This window comes from Apiospora marii (genome assembly GCF_038362585.1).
Source record: "Apiospora marii strain CBS 49790 chromosome Unknown utg000006l_segment0_segment0, whole genome shotgun sequence".
NCBI classification, from domain to species: Eukaryota; Fungi; Ascomycota; class Sordariomycetes; order Amphisphaeriales; family Apiosporaceae; genus Apiospora; species Apiospora marii.
The window spans coordinates 184,846-200,612 of record NW_027117378.1 but is presented as its reverse complement, the minus strand read 5'-3'; the positions used below and the strand labels follow the sequence as shown (position 1 = coordinate 200,612).

At 55.3% G+C, this 15,767-nt stretch overlaps 3 protein-coding genes across 3 annotated transcripts; 1 reads left to right on the top strand and 2 right to left on the bottom strand.

Annotated features, from left to right (window-relative positions):
- Positions 1 to 6,163: 6,163 nt before the first annotated feature.
- PG985_009835 (aminopeptidase I zinc metalloprotease) lies at positions 6,164 to 7,742 on the top strand (the record flags this gene model as incomplete). The annotated part of the gene is made up of 2 exons (XM_066829603.1): positions 6,164 to 6,221; positions 6,304 to 7,742. 2 exons carry the CDS (start codon positions 6,164 to 6,166, stop codon positions 7,740 to 7,742), a joined length of 1,497 nt encoding a protein of 498 aa, XP_066681993.1.
- A 1,800-nt stretch (positions 7,743 to 9,542) lies between these two features.
- PG985_009834 (Methyltransferase ustM) lies at positions 9,543 to 10,547 on the bottom strand (the record flags this gene model as incomplete). The annotated part of the gene is made up of 2 exons (XM_066829602.1): positions 9,543 to 10,215; positions 10,303 to 10,547. The coding sequence occupies 2 exons, from the start codon at positions 10,545 to 10,547 to the stop codon at positions 9,543 to 9,545; spliced, it is 918 nt and encodes a 305-aa protein (XP_066681992.1).
- Positions 10,548 to 11,696: 1,149 nt separating this feature from the next.
- Positions 11,697 to 15,106, bottom strand: PG985_009833 (uncharacterized protein; the record flags this gene model as incomplete). The annotated part of the gene is made up of 2 exons (XM_066829601.1): positions 11,697 to 12,301; positions 12,379 to 15,106. 2 exons carry the CDS (start codon positions 15,104 to 15,106, stop codon positions 11,697 to 11,699), a joined length of 3,333 nt encoding a protein of 1,110 aa, XP_066681991.1.
- Between the last annotated feature and the right edge of the window lie 661 nt (positions 15,107 to 15,767).

The following is a 15,767-nucleotide window of genomic DNA, read 5'->3' as shown; positions in this document are numbered from 1 at the left end:
TACATGTACATATACATCACGTAACCATCGCATACACACCTTAAGTAGGTTCATGTTGCCAGCCCACCCGCCTCAAAGCTGCAGTCTGCGTTGGAGAGGCGAAAAAAAGAGGGTAGAGATCCAATTAGACTCGCTCGACCTTCTCCCCCGTGTTATCTTACCGCAACCCTTTTTTCCTTCTCTCTTCCAACCCGTTCAATTCCCCTTCAAGTGACATGAGACTCTTTTTCTCCCCATCGCCAGGCTGGATCGGTGGTCGAACGTTCCGTCGTCTGGTCCCTGGGCGGCAGGGCAGGGCAGGGGAGGTAGGTGGTAGGGTGCGTGTGGACTGTCCTCTCCTTCTCGAGCTAGTCGCAGACCCACGAGTGAGAGAGCGCGACACCATCCATCCCCATCTCCACAAGCAACAAAACCGTTCAACGCCATGGGTAGTCAATGTCTTCTATCGACGATGACCTGCATGCAGCTGCCGCGCAGGCGATTAACATGTCTTCTCCAAGCATGGCCATATACGATGTACTAGAATCAGTATATACGACTATCTCTCCCACTGCATCTCTCTCGTCTCAGCTCCCCTGGGTGAAGGAAGGCATCAATTGACAGTTGGGTGGTGTGGTATATCAAAGTACCTTAACCGCCACGTACCTGGATTAAAGTGTGTCGGCCGGCAATGGGCGAGACTATCCTCATCCCAGCCAAACCAGCCTAAAAAGCCAGCCTCATTGCCCATGCCATGCCACTACTGCCTCTTACAGACAGGCCAGCAGCCAGCCCAGGTACAGTAGGTACTGTACCTCGTCCTTCCTTTCCCCTCCGCCATCCATCATCCGTCAAGTCAAAAGTCCAGTCCAACCCCACCAACACCACCACGTTTCTGTGCTGTCGTCCCTGTTGCCTGCCGTTCGTCTTCGCTACCTAGTTTTCCGGCCTTTCCTAACCACCCTGTCCTGTCCTGTGTATTACTTATTACTAACGCAAAGGGGAAGACACAATGTCGCATTGTCTGAATGCGTGTTGGCCATTGGGGGCTGCCAACATCATCAATAACAACAACGAGAACGACAACGAGCAATGCCATGCTGAGCGCCCAGAACCCGAGAAGTAGTCGTAGCACTGCCATTACTGCCGTTGCTATAAAATTAGAATTTCATCGGAAACAAGTCTAAACCGCCCAAGTTTTCCTGCTAGCACTCAAGGTCATACCAGTACATACATACTGTATAACCTACTGTATGTAGTCTGTTTGGGTGTTGGCTGTCTTCCAGAATCTCTCTCTGTGCTACTGCTGCAAGTCGAATCCTACGGCATGCTATTTCTGCAGCTCTGTGCAGTTGTAGTAATTGGGCGGCGTCGTCGTCCACCACCACCACCACCACCACCCAAACCTGGATTGGGAATTCCCGGCTCCTTGTTGGGCGGTGGCGTGCGTGCGTGCGTGGTATGTGTGGTCTGTCTATGTGGTTGTGCCGTGTGGTGCCCCTGCGCGGATCTTGCATTCTTCCCTGCATCCGAATCCGGTTTAGTCTGGGGTCTTGTCATTTTCCAACACCCTGACACCCATGCAATCGTAGAAGATCCATCTTTCCCTTCCCCTCCTCCTCCTCCCTCCTCCCACCCAGCAAAGGCCAGGCGTGCGTGTGCTGCCCAAAACAAGCCTGAATCGCCCCAGGAGACCACATGCGCTCGTGAGTTATTTAGCAGTAGAAGCAGTCGTACCGGTAGTAGAAAGAGAGAAAGACGTCTGTCTATAGGGTATATGGCATAGGCAAGAATATTCTCTTGTTTATTCTCCTTCATCCCATCTGCGTTGCAGCACATCCTGCTTGCCTGTCAAAAATCTTTATGACAGACACATAAGAGGTAGGTATTGGCAGATATGCTGGTAGTACTGGGAGGCAACGGTCCCCTTGCCCCACCTCGTCGTTCAATTGATGGTCTCTCCCAGGTTTTTTATTCTCTTCCTTTTTTTTCTGAAGATGGCATTTCGCCTACCCTGGTTTCACCATGCTGGACTTGACAGGCAGTGACTGTTTCGTCGTTTTACCCTACATGTACCTCGATCTCGGGTTCGTTTCAGACAAACAGGCGTGCGTTGACAACGTGAGAGAGCATGTGCTTCTTCCATGCATCAATTGCCAGCTATAGATACAGACTTTCAATGCAATATTGCCATTACATAAACTCTTCTCGGTATTGCGACAGCTGGATGGGAGGAGGAGGAGCCGGACGGGGAGGAAGTATCGGTGAGATCAAGTCAATTAAGCAGGGTCCAAATGTTACCTTGCCGTGATCCATCGTCGGCCTTCTAGTGCGATACCAGAGCTTGGTATCGCGACGGGGATAATATAAACTCATTAGTAGATTAGTAGGTCGTTGGGCGAGGGGCCCAAGCTCCCTTTCTTGTTTCTAAATACGATCGGCATGCAGGGACGAAATGCGTCGAAGATACGGGGTAACAGACGGCAATCATGTATGCGAAATCCCCTTATCGAGCCTCTTCTGTCGAAACAGTCCTGCTTACAGACGACACTTCCTCGGCGAGGCGTTTCTCGATAGAAGACTGCACTACTTTAAGAGCGAGAGAGAGAAGCCTCGAATCCGAACAGGCCGGAAAGCACAACCGCTACCCCGCTTGACCCTAGAGAGCCCTGGACTCTTTGCTAGTTGCTACCAGACAGCCCAGATTGTTGACTGACAATACTTGAATGCTGGCCTGGCCTGGTCCTTGTGCCTTGAAGCTAATACTTAACTGTCTTTCGTTAGAATCCCCTTTTTAGCCTGTCCCCTCTCTTTCGTTTCATGAAAGGCTATTTGACCCCGTCGTCGTACCCAAACCAACTTTGCTGCATTCCTCTCAGTCAGTCTTCCAGTCTCCCAGTCTGCCATCGTTGAACCGCGCGCGACATGGTCCCCATACGCCAAGCCAGTATTCCCCGAAGACTGGTGGATGGCACGATGGCACACACGCACGCCTAGTCTGTGCAACAACTGTGCTCGATCACCATTGCCACCTGCTTTGGAGAGAGTCCTGACTCGGGGCAGCAGCAACGAGCAAAGCAAAGCAAGTGCTGTGAGATCCATCTTGCATCTTGGCATTTGCTATCGTTCTTCATTAGGGCAGATGAGGAACTACTGCTGGGGGAGAGAAAGTTTCTTTTTCTTTCTCGTCACCATTCAAAGTCAAGGGTCATGGACTCATGGTCACGTCTTTCCCGTCCACCCCATTGGCCATCTGGGACAACGTCGCGAACTAGTAGTCTAGTCCGATTGTACTATTGGGCGGCTGGCTCTCACTAACTGGTGGCGGACTTACAACATCTTTGGTATATCCATTCCCCTCCCCGTCGAGATGTGACTGTGTATGTAAGTGTACGTATGCTGTGCAAAGCAAAGTTGCACCATGGTGGTCTGGCAAACGTGCTATGATGTCTCTTGGATAATGGTGGCATGCGCAATCCATGCAGGTCGCGGTGGTCTGTGGTCATCACCCTGAATTTCGGGTCCACCCACCTGCCACCCTACCACATACAGTCCCAATACCTACAGACTACTACCCCTTGATCAACAAACCCTGGGATTGTATGGGCGAATGTGTGCCGCATTGAGCTGGTCTAATTGGACTTTCCCTCGCCCGGAAAAGAAGGCGCGGGGTGTGCGTGTGGTGCGTGAGTATATGTGCGTGTGTGTGTATGAGGGTGGGTGGGAGATGAAAGCTACGCAGGGTGCCTCTCTCATGACAATTTCAAGGTTACCCGTCTGCCACGCGTTTGGGAAGGTTGCAGATGGGTGAGGGTGTGCCAACCCACTGCCTACTACCCATCACTCTCCCACCATGACAATGATACTACTATCTATCTCTTCGGACTGGCTGACTGTCCAAGATCATATGGATGGAAAGGATAAGTATGCATGTAGACAGCAGGTCTTTTTGTTCCTTTTCTTTCTTTCTTGTTCAAACTGCCGAGACTGCCGGCCAACCCGATAGGGCACGTGAAAGGCGGGCGTGCTGTAAGCAGGCAAGCAATCAATCAATCCAAATGAAGCTTTTCACCTCCGTCGCGGTCAGAGCCAAGCAGTAGTAAACCTAGTCGTCGTCGTTATGGAGTCTTTTTTCCGGATCGAATGTAGTCCAGCAGGTATCTACATTGTACCGCATACAGTATGTATGCATAATGCTGATCAATTAGGGGCAACGTATCACAGAGCCTCCCACTCACCACTCCCTCAGTAACAGAAAACGAAGCCGCAGCAACTTGCCCCGGGAAAAGAGAGGAGGTTTTGTTGTAGGAATTTGCCGAGAGCATAGGGGTGGGAAATCACCAAATCTCATGTCATATGCCTCAGCCACAGAATCGGTACGCAAACATTCATCTCCCTCCCTCCGTATGTTTGATGGATGAGCTGGCTTTGCCTCGTTGCAGCGGGTCGTGGCCACGGTCCTGGCCGAGTGAGCAGTGAGATAGATGGAGGCATTGGAGGGACAGGATTAGGATAGGATGGCAGGCGAAAAGGAAAGAGAGAAAAAAAAGTCATCCCAAGAATTCGGACCCTTGCGCATCGGCCGTCAGCCTCGCACAGCCCAAGCAACGACTCTTTTTTGAACATCCTCGTCGCTGATCCTGCTGTGCCTTTCGGCTATCCCAGTCGATCGGCGCGCTATTAGTTCATCATGCAGCAGCGCGGCAGCGTAGCAATCCTGTGAGAATCGGGATCGCACATGAGAGAACTACTACCTACATTCATTTCGCCCAGAGTGAGGATGATAGCAGTCTCTACGATTATGTTTCCTTTCTTGATCCAACTCGGTGCAAATGCCGTTCAGCTAGTTAGTAGCATGGTACGGATGCGCTGGCTGTTTCTTTTCGATGCCCAACTCCACCGTGGTGGGCTTACTTACAGACGGCCACCCCCGCAGGCCGCATGCTCGTGTTGGTTTGCGTGCTTCTCTGTATGTATGCATACGTTAGGTAAGAGGTAGCCAACCGAGGCGAGAGGGCGGACTTGCATGTCGCGACCACTGGGAGGGGAATTATCGATCGGGAAACGAATACGGGTTCAATGGATTGAACAATGGCTCGTTTGGGATGAGACCTAGTGTAACGTCCCTGAGGTGTTCGTGTCGACGACGGTTCTAGCCGAGCCGGGTGGGTGCATCAAGCCGCGTTCCATGCCGGACCGGGGTGACGAGGAGGCCCGTCGCGGGATCGATGATTAATTGCAATGTTCTGCCGCCGTCAAACAAAGGCCTTGTCCAACAATCGGTTTCGAGGCGGTTCTTTTTGCTATGCATGGCGGATGGCGTGGCTGCCCAATGATGACGTCGGGCGAGTAAGAAGCGAGCATGGCAATCTCAATCTGCAGGACTTTCTTATCGTTCTCGCGATGTAGTACGAAGGCTTCTTCTCTATTATACTGATAACCAACTGCCATGCCAGATCCATCTACTCGCACGTACAACTTTCAATATGTTTTGCTCGCACCAAACCAACTGTTATCCCACATGCTCCATACTGCCGGCGTTAGCTGGAATCGGGAGCACCAGCAAAGCTTACCATGTTACTACTAGCCCTGTGTCCCGCTGTCTACCCACCCCTCGGAGCGCTTGCCGGGCGACCAGGCCTTGCCGATGCCAATGTCTACAGTCAAGCATGAGTAAATCCAACCGGTCTTACTGGTTCTATGTGCAGCGATGAGGGATAAATCATGACTGCCATATTCAATGCGTCCATGATAGACCGTAAAGCACCTTCAGTTCACATGTACGAGCATCCCTGATTTACCACGATAAGATAACATCGACCCTGAATCGGGAGATGGAGAAGTGGAAGTGGAGACCGAGGCGACCCCTCCGCATGTCGATCACAACGGTGCCGTCTCTTACCTAAACAAAACCGGCCACGACTAGGTTAAAAGCGAACGGCAACCTTGACGATCTGCGCTACCCCACGATTGCCCAAAACCAAACCGCCAGCGAAGCATCAAACACCAAATGAGCTTGGGGAACCGCCGTCTACTGGTTCTGACGTCGTCCACTGCACTTCGACCAACTTTGCAACCGCTGCCAGCATCCCGACTCCGAATCCGGGCCACCACCGCCACGAGCACTTTCTCCCCGAGCTTCAGCTTCAACTTCAGCTCCAGCTTCAGCACGTCCACCGCCATCATGTCTCCTCCCAAGTCGGCCCTGGACTTTCTTGACTTTGTCAACGCCTCGCCCACCCGTGAGTTTTGCCTCCCTGCCTATGCAATGCTGCATATTCAAACGGTGTGCAAAGACGTTCTCGACTAACCGCTCCCTGCCAGCCTACCATGCCGTCCAGTCCTCGATTGCCCGCCTCGAAAAGGCCGGCTTCACCAACGTCAAGGAGCGCGACAACTGGTCCTCGACGCTCAAGCCCGGCGGCAAGTACTACATGACGCGCAACGGCTCGACCATCGTCGCCTTCGCCATCGGCCAGCAGTGGAAGCCCGGCAACCCCATCGCCATGGTGGGCGCCCACACCGACTCGCCGACGCTGCGCCTCAAGCCCGTCAGCAAGAAGTCGCAGGCCGGCTTCCTGCAGGTCGGCGTCGAGACGTACGGCGGCGGCATCTGGCACAGCTGGTTCGACCGCGACCTGAGCATCGCCGGGCGCGTCCTCGTGCGCGACGGAAAGGGCAACTTCGTCCAGCGCCTCATCAAGGTCGACCGCCCCATCGTCCGCATCCCCACCCTCGCCATCCACCTCGACCGCGCCTCCAGCTTCGACCCCAACAAGGAGACGGAGCTCTTCCCCATCTGCGGCATGGTCGCCGCCGAGCTCAACCGCACCGGCCAGTCACAGCCGCAAGAGAACAAGGAGACAGAAACAGGAGCGGACGGGGACTTCCAGCCGCTCAAGGCCATGACGGAGCGCCACCACCCCCGCATCCTCGAGATCATTGCCGAGCACGCCGAGGCCCAGGTGGAGGACGTGGTCGACTTCGAGCTCGTGCTGTACGACGTGCAGAAGTCGTGCCTCGGCGGCCTCAACGAGGAGTTCATCTTCTCGCCGCGGCTGGACAACCTGAACATGACGTACTGCAGCGTCATGGGCCTGATCGAGTCGGTCAACTCGACCAGCCTCGAGAGCGAAACCAGCATCCGCCTCATCACCTGCTTCGACCACGAGGAGATCGGCTCGACCTCGGCCCAGGGCGCCAACTCGGACCTGCTGCCCTCGGTTGTGCGCCGTCTGAGTGTCGTTGCCGGCGGTCGCCACGGCGACTCGGCGTCGGACAAGTCGTGGGAGCACGTCAGCTCGGACCCGGACGTGGACCTGAGCTCGGCGTTCGAGCAGACGACGGCGGCGTCGTTCCTGGTGTCGGCCGACATGGCGCACTCGGTGCACCCCAACTACGTGGCCAAGTACGAGGCGAGCCACCAGCCCGAGATGAACAAGGGCACCGTCGTGAAGATCAACGCGAACCAGCGCTACGCCACCAACTCGCCCGGGCTGGTGCTGCTGCAGGAGGCGGCGCGGCGGGCGGGGGTGCCGCTGCAGCTGTTCGTGGTGCGCAACGACTCGCCCTGCGGCTCGACCATCGGGCCCATGCTGTCGGCCAAGATGGGCGTGCGGACGCTGGACCTCGGCAACCCGCAGCTGAGCATGCACTCGATCCGCGAGACGGGGGAAACGTACGACGTGGAGCATGCGATTCGGCTGTTTGAGGCGTTCTTGTCGCATTATTCGGAGCTGGAGGCGAAGATTCTTATTGACTAGAGTTACTACTCCTTGGGATGAGCATGGGATGTGTCAGATGGCCTGGCTTGCTGTATATAGCAAGGGGCGTCTGGTCAGGATAAGTCCCTGTCTGTCTCTCTGTACCAAGTAGATTGCAAGCATTGTCCAAGTAGAACGAAAATCAAATAAGTTTCAAGAGGTATAAAGATATGTTCTAAGCATGGTAGCCGGAGCCGCCATTTTTGGTCCGTCACGTATGAGATGGTATCCTTCAATATGACTGGCGCCTCTGTCCATAGGTCCCCGTAGTCGATGCTCGCGTGGTAGAATATCACACTTCGTAGGTAGCGGTCATATTTGCTAGATTCATCGTATCTCGCTCAAAAGCAAGAAGGGGGACAAGACCTGGCATGCCTTGCTGCTCCTGAAGATGAGTGGCGGTCAACTTGATTCGGAGCAGGATGGACCAGTGCGTTAATACAGGAAATACAGGAATGGTCGGCTTACGCTGGACCGGAAATGAAGCTCATGCATAACAGCATATGTCTGGACTTTTCTTGCCTCGTGGATGATCCTTAGGCAAATGTCATGAGAGCATATCTCTATATCGGCCTCAACCGAGAGGTGAAATGTTGAGCCAACGTTCCATGATGCATGTCATGCTCTTCTCGCAATCCAGACACAAGTGGGCAAAGTAATGAAACACGAGAAACCCGCCAATATTGAGACGCAATGATCTCTATCACCTTGACCATCAACCCCCTTCTAGTCTCACTGCCACGACTCCGACAATCCCACCGCTGTATACCCCGGCTTCTTCCCAAGCTCAATCAGTCCTTCACACCGAAACCTGCCTGCGGCTTCCCCTGACTGCCACAGCAAAGCCGCGACCAGTAAGCCGAGCGCCGCCGTTCAGAATAACAGCGAAGAAAGAAGGACAATGCCATGCCCAAGGTTCTGGTGATATGTTCCGGTGAACCATGGCATCCCCAAACCTTGAGGGCGGCTCGCCCACCCCCAGGCCCCCCAACCACCTTTCCACCCGAAGTAATTCATCTTCCACCCAGGGTTTATGAACCGTGTTGGCTGGATACTCCCTTGACCGGGCCGGTGTAGCCTAGCGGTAGTATTCTTATTCATATTATACTTAAAGGCAAGAGGGTTCAACTCCCTCTGCGGTCACTTTTCTTTTCTTTTCTTTCTTTCTTCCCCAAACCCTGTTGCGATACTGTTGTTTTCCTACTGTCTTTGTCTCTTCATTTTCGCTCATTTGCTGGAATATCTTACAGTATTGACCCGTAGGTGGCGCGGAGAAGGATTAAAAGAAAATGGATGATAACAACGACAAATAATAAAACTAGAAATCTATATGACAAATGCCTACAAGTAACGGGATGGTTTTGTCAATGAAGGGCGTAGGTACTCAGTCAGGTCCTGTTGGCCTGGCAAGTATAGGTAACATCGCGGAAGGAGGTTTCCCCTTCTTCATATTTCCTCGCTCAGCATCTTGCCAATGATTTCGAATCCATGGCAGTCTAGTCGCCATTCACTATAGACAATGTATGCTCTCGCATCCACTTGTGAATAGGGAGGCCGAGCTACTATCCCATTTTATCTATATTGTCAAGTTGCTGTTGATCCTTTGGGAGACACAATCGCCCCGATCCACGATCATGCGGACATTAAACCCCAGCTGCAGCACCAAGGGCTCGTGTCGGACGGTATGAACGCCTGGAATATGAGAAATGTTGTGCATGAACCGCGATACTGGTTTCTTTTCCATCATCACCAGCCTAACAGCAGAAATGACCACCTCCGCCCCCGTACACGTCAGGAAGTCTAAGCAAACACCGAAACCCAAACATCCATCGTCCTCACCCCCTCCCCCTCCCCCAGCCCCCGCACCGCCGCCACAGTAGCCTCCCGCGCCGACCGCAGCACCACCTTCACTCTGTCGTCGGCAACCTGCTCCTCGACCTCCCGCGCGAACTCCTCCGAGACCACGAACCCGACCTCCCACCGCCCGTCCGACAGTCCCGGCCGGGGCACCACGATTGTAGAGTTCTGCTGCTGCTCGGTCCACCCCGCCTCCCTCGCCACCGCCGCGATCGCCGCCGGCCCCAGCGGCGACCGGATGTTGGCCTCGCTCGAACCCGCCGCCTTGTGCCCCTCCAGCATCCCCGTCGCCAGCGTCGCCAGCACGTGCGGCACGGCGGCCGGCTCCGTGGCCTGCAGCGCGTACTCGGCGAGGCAGAGGCGCGCGGCGCGGCCGCGGAGGGCGCGCAGGATGGCCGCTAGGACCTGCGGGGAGGCGAAGTACCAGATGCAGTGCGCGAGGACCGCGACGTCCCAGGTTTTGGTGTCGTCGGGTTGCTGCTGCTGGAGGAAGGCCTCGGGGGTGGCGCGGTGCCAGGTGATGCGGCTGCCGAGGGGGCCGGCGGAGAGGTGGGCCTGGGCTTGGGCGAGGGTGTAGGGGGAGCCGTAGTCGGGGGGTGCTGGGTCTACGGCGTCGCTGGAATTATGGTCAGAATGAGTCTTTACTTAGTATTTTCTGTGATGGAGCAACGGGGGCGTTGGTTCTCCGAATGCGACTACTTACACGGACCCGCCCTCGCCGACGGCCTCGGCCAGCACGGCCGTCGCGTTGCCCTGGCCGCACCCGATCTCGAGGACGCGGCTGCCGGTGGCGATGACGGCGTCGCCCCAGCGGCGGACCAGCTCGATGCGGTGCTCGGCCTGGGCGATCTCGATCTCGGGGTGCGCGGGGTCGTGCAGGGAGTAGGAGGCGATCCGGGGGGCGTCGGAGATGGATAGGCGGCGGGATGGGGCTGGTTGGCCGGCCATGTTGGGTTTGTGTTACAGGGGGGGTAAAGGTGAATGAGGTAAATGGGGCGTTGATTGGTGAATCAATGGTGGCTTGCTTTATAGCATGTATGTGTATGTTACGTAGTTTTTCTTTTACAGTGTGTGGCTCCGAGAGGTGATGATGATGATTCGTCGTAGTTGGAGAATGTGTAGAAGATTTGGGTGGTTATTTATACACGAACATCCCCCTCCTGCGAGATCCAAGTACTCCTCTCTTCACTGTTATTTGCATGCCTGTTTTCATCACATCCCATGTCGGTTGGTCGTCCCAGAGGGATGGTTTGGGAAATGCATTGCAGAGCATACCGAGTGTGAGTCACTGTAGTCCGGCTCATACCCATGACTCTTCCGAGAGGTTGGCTGCAGGAGCTACTACATTGGCATGCAGCTACTGGATGATCACGACTCCACATAGCCCAATGACAACCCGGGGAGGCAGGCGAAGGAAGGCAACCCTGGGCAACGAATTGTGATTATGAACGGGTTCGCTTGCAGCTATTACTATCATCACCAACTCGCAGAAGCATGCCTGCATCATTATCCCAGAGCAGTGAATGAGTCAAACACCAGATCGGGCCATGACGGTTGCCCATTTAGGAAGGAGGTGTATCATCTCAGTACGGTCAGGGACAGTGACGACCATCGTCGTCACCCAAGCCATTGAGGTCCTTGGCTCAGTGTTCTCCTATATCGCCTTGACGGCATTGACTGGAAATCACCCAGCATCGACAGAACGTGTAGATGAAGCCGTTGTAACCAAGAAGCCTAGAAATGGGCAAAACACCAGGACTACGATCTCGAGTAGAAGAGCATACCACAATCATAGCATCAATACAGAGATGTACTTTAGCCAGAGCCAGAAACACAATTCCAGTATTTCAATCAATTCAAAAGGAGGTACAAAGTTGTATGCGACGACGCTGAACCGCCCTACAGACAGAGAAAACGAAAACCACCCCTTTCCCTTCCTCGCTTCCTTCCCATCAATTCATTCATTCAATATTTCCTTTCATTAACAAAAGTACGCAGACAAGACATAGACATGATCGTAACGACATCATTTGGTTCTTCTTCTTTTCCTTCTTCTTTCGAACCACATCAGGTCAGACAGATCCGGACAAGATCAGCTCAGTCCTGGCTCATTTCCGTATCTTCATCCGAAAGGAGATCCTCGACCAGCGAATCATTATCATCGCCCCCATCGTCGTCATGCTTCTGCTTCTTCTTCTCATGCTGCCGCACCGTGGCATCGCTCGCATCCCCGCCATCCTCCTCATCCGAAATCTCCTCCTTCTTGATCTTGCGCCCACCGCCGCCGCCCCGGGTCGATGACGACACCACCGACTTGTCGTCCTCCTCGCCCTCGTCCTCTTCCATGATGGTCGCGTCCTTCTCGTCCATCATCATCTCGACGGCCGACTTCTCGTCGCCCGCCACCGAGCCCGCCACCGAGGACCGGTCGGCCGCCGAGCCCGTCACGCTCCGGCTCACCGAGCTCCGGAACCGGTTGTGCTCTCGGCTCCTCTCCTGCTGCTGCTCGTTGAGCTGGTTCACAATCTTGCCCAGGCTCACGTGGATCTTGAAGAGCGCGTTCCGGCCCGTCGCGTCGTTCAGCAGGTTGTCCTCCACCGCCGACGAGATCTCGTCGTAGAGGTCGCGGATCTTCTCCTCTGTTGATGAAGGTGAGATGTAGAGCTTTCCGAGCAGGGGCGCGATCGTCTTCTTCTCTTCTTCTGTAATTTCGGTGTACATATTAGTATGGCCATCGCGAGCATTGGGGGTTAGTTAAGTATAAGAACAAATGACTTACTGCTGAAATTGCTGTTGAGCTTCTCGAGAATGTCGCTGGCAAAGTCCAGATGCACATCGCCGTTCACGTTCTTCTTCTCCGCGTCCATGGCGTAGCCCGGCTGGTAGCACTTGCGGGGGTCCGTCCAGTCCACCAAGCAGGCGCCAATGGCGTTGAGCGTGGCCATCTGGTCGTCGACGTCGGCGTCCTCGTCGTCCAGACTCTCGCGCACCAGGTACAGCGAATGCAGCGCGTCCAGCGCGATGGAACGGAGCAGGTGCTGGTTCTCGGACCGAGAGAAGCAGAAGACAGGCAGGAAGTAGTTGAGAGCCTGGCGCACTCCCTGGTTGCCGGAACTCGAAGGGTCGAAGTAGGCGATGACCAGCGTCCGGAGCAGCTCGGCAGAGCTTTCCTGGTCCGTCACCACTCTTCCAAGTAGCAGCTTCGAAACGGCGACGGTGGCCGCGCCCTGCACTTCGGGGTTCCTGGAACCAGCGCGCAGGGCCTTGATGTACACCTTGAGAAGGGTGGGGTTTGCTGACAGAAGCTGCGATCCGTGTACGTTCAAGATGTCCGTCAGAATCTGCAAAGCGGTAATCTGAAGTGCCGAATGGCCTTTGGTGAAGAAGTGCATGAAAAGCCCCAGATTCTCCTCGGCCAGGGGCCGGTCCAGCAATGAACACAATCCAAGGCAAACCAGGCCTCGCTCACGCACGGGCGCTTCGTGACTGCGGACGGCAGGGACCACCAGGTTGTTCAGCATCGAAACCAGATGATCGTTTTCCTGGAGCGTGCCCTCGACATTGGACAGCATGCACTGGACGATGTGCAGGCACTTCATGTTGATCATGATCTCCTTGATGGCCTTGGCCCGGGCCTCCTCTTCGCTCAGTTCCGGGCCGTTCTTGCCCTTGCCGTCGGGTGGGGGCGTGCCGTCGTCGCCGACCTCGGACCGGGCCGAATGGAAGCTCTCATTGTCGTCGTTATCGGTGGCAGGCTCGTCGATGATGGTATCATGGACATCCGCCACGGCCTCGAGGACCACACTGCAGAACTCCTTCTCACCGGCCGCATCAGGCGCACAGATGTCGCGAAGCACATCAATGGCAAGCTTCGTCACCTCATCGGGCAGTTCGGGGATCGATAAGCTCTGTCTCAGCAGGGCGAACATCTTCCGGCGACCGACCTCATCCGAATAGTCCAGGGTCAAGATGATGTGCAGCAGTTGCTCGACAATGAACTCCTGTTCAACGGTGTCCTCCTCGTCCTCGTCATCATCCACCTCCTCTTGGCTATTGACCCTGCGGATGGCTTCGATCATAACGTTCAGATACCGCTCCAGGTAGAAAGCAACCTTGGTGACTTCGGGCAACTTCTCCTCCACCAGGGACTCGTACTTGCGGTTGCCGTCGGCGCGGCAGAAGTCGTTGAAACTGCGAGCCATGAAGACAGCCTCCGCGCTCAGCGTCTGCCAGAAGTTGTCGTCAAAGTTGACGGCGTTGCGGTAATCCGGCCTGCCCTCCCAGAAACCCTTCATGGCCTCGAGCGCGACACCATTCTCCACCCCGGAGTTGACCACATCGATTCGCTCCAGGAGCTCGAGAAGTCCGTCGAAACTGGGCTCTGCGGGCTCTGCAGGCTTCTCGCCTTCTGCCGGAGGGCTGACGCCCGCGCAGTCCTCGATCCAGCGCTCGCGGAAAAGGCGACCAGCAGCTTTGCGCACCGTCTCGTCTCGATCTCGCAGACCCCAGCGCAGAAGCTTCTCTCTCATGGATAGGGACAAGTGGCGGAAATCGCCCAGAGCCGGTAGTAACCTGGAGTAGACGGCACGGCGAGTCTGAGGGTCTTGGTCGCGGGCCCTCTCCAATAGGTAGGGCAATGTGTTGGGAAGAATGGGCAAGTTGACCAAGAGGGAGCGGCGAACATCGGCGCTGGGGTCGTTCTGCAACACCTCGAGTAGCTTCTCCAACAAGCCAGTCTCGGCGTTATCGTCGCTGTCGTCGGAGTTGGCCATACCCTCGACCTGGTTGCCTGCCAGTCGCCCGAGACCCAGCACTGCTTGCGCGCGAACCATGGCCTCCTTGTCCCGGATTCGCTTGAGCAGACCGTGTCGCAAAGCTTGGAAGAGGTCATCGTCGATGGCATCGAGTGAGTTGATAATATGTGAGATGAGCTGGGTTGACCGGTAGCGGACGAACTTGTCCTTGGAGGTCAGCAGGGGGAGAACCGTCTCCATGACGAGGGTGGTCAGGCGAGTGGTGGGCGTCTCGGGCATGGTACTAGCATCGACGTCTTCCTCGCCGAGCAGCTCGTTGTCCTTGTCGTTGGCATGGCGCAGGAAGAGGCCGACGAAGCGGATGGTCTTTTCGCCGACGCTCTCGCTCTTCTTGACTGGCATGACGCGCATGACACAGCGGGTGAACTCGGCGTTGAAGTCGGTCTCCTCGAAGTCGAGGCTCTCGGCCGCCTGCGACTTGGACCCCTTGCCGGCGGGTTGCGACGGCGGCTCATAACAGCATGACTCGTGGATCTTGCGCAGGTTGACGACGAGCTTGCGGTGGGTGGCGGTGCTCTTCTGGGCATCCTTGAAGACGGCGCTGACTTGGGTGCGCAGGGCGCTGTCGGGGGCTTCTTCGGGGATGGTGAAGGCGGGGGCGGATGCGCGGGTTGTGCGGGTGCTCGTAGTGGTCGAGGCCGTCTTGCCAGAGGCGGCACTACGGCCCGACCTTGTCGAAGCCCTGGGGGGCATTGTGTAGGTAGAGATGTCGAAATGCGATGGAGGTGGTACTTTTTGGTGATGTTTATGGTTTTGTTGATAACACTACTTTACTTTTGTTTTAGACGCTAGAGCGTCCGAGGGGGACCAAGTGGGAGCGGGATGCAAGTGGCAGGTTGACATGCATTGATGGGTACGGACAGGCAAAGATCAATTGGTCTCAGTCAACCAACACTAAAGACATTGGACTTCAGTGGAATTGTGTATAGGTAAGCATAAATGTAGCATGCAAGCACTTGCGCACTGCGATTATCAATTTGATCAAAATACGCGTGCCGCGTAGGGATGGCCTTTATTTGTTATCCCACCCTGCGCAAGTACACAAATGAGGGAGGAGTGTGCTGGCAAAGTGGGGGTTACTGGGCAACGCTCTTTTTGGCTGGCTGATCTGAAAAGAGTCCGTCAATCGATTTGGGGATTCCAAAAGTCTTGGCATTTCTCAACTTCGATGTTGGACAGACCCCACACTTGCGCCTATCGATTAGCTGATAAGCAATTAATTTTCTTGTAGCAGGGTCGGTCGCAATTGGGGTGTAGCTGCAGGCCCAGACAGGCTTTAGCAGTGAGTGCATGATATCTTCTTGAGGAACTTTTCGCTCCTTTCACACCGCACAGGACGAGGCCATTTTACACA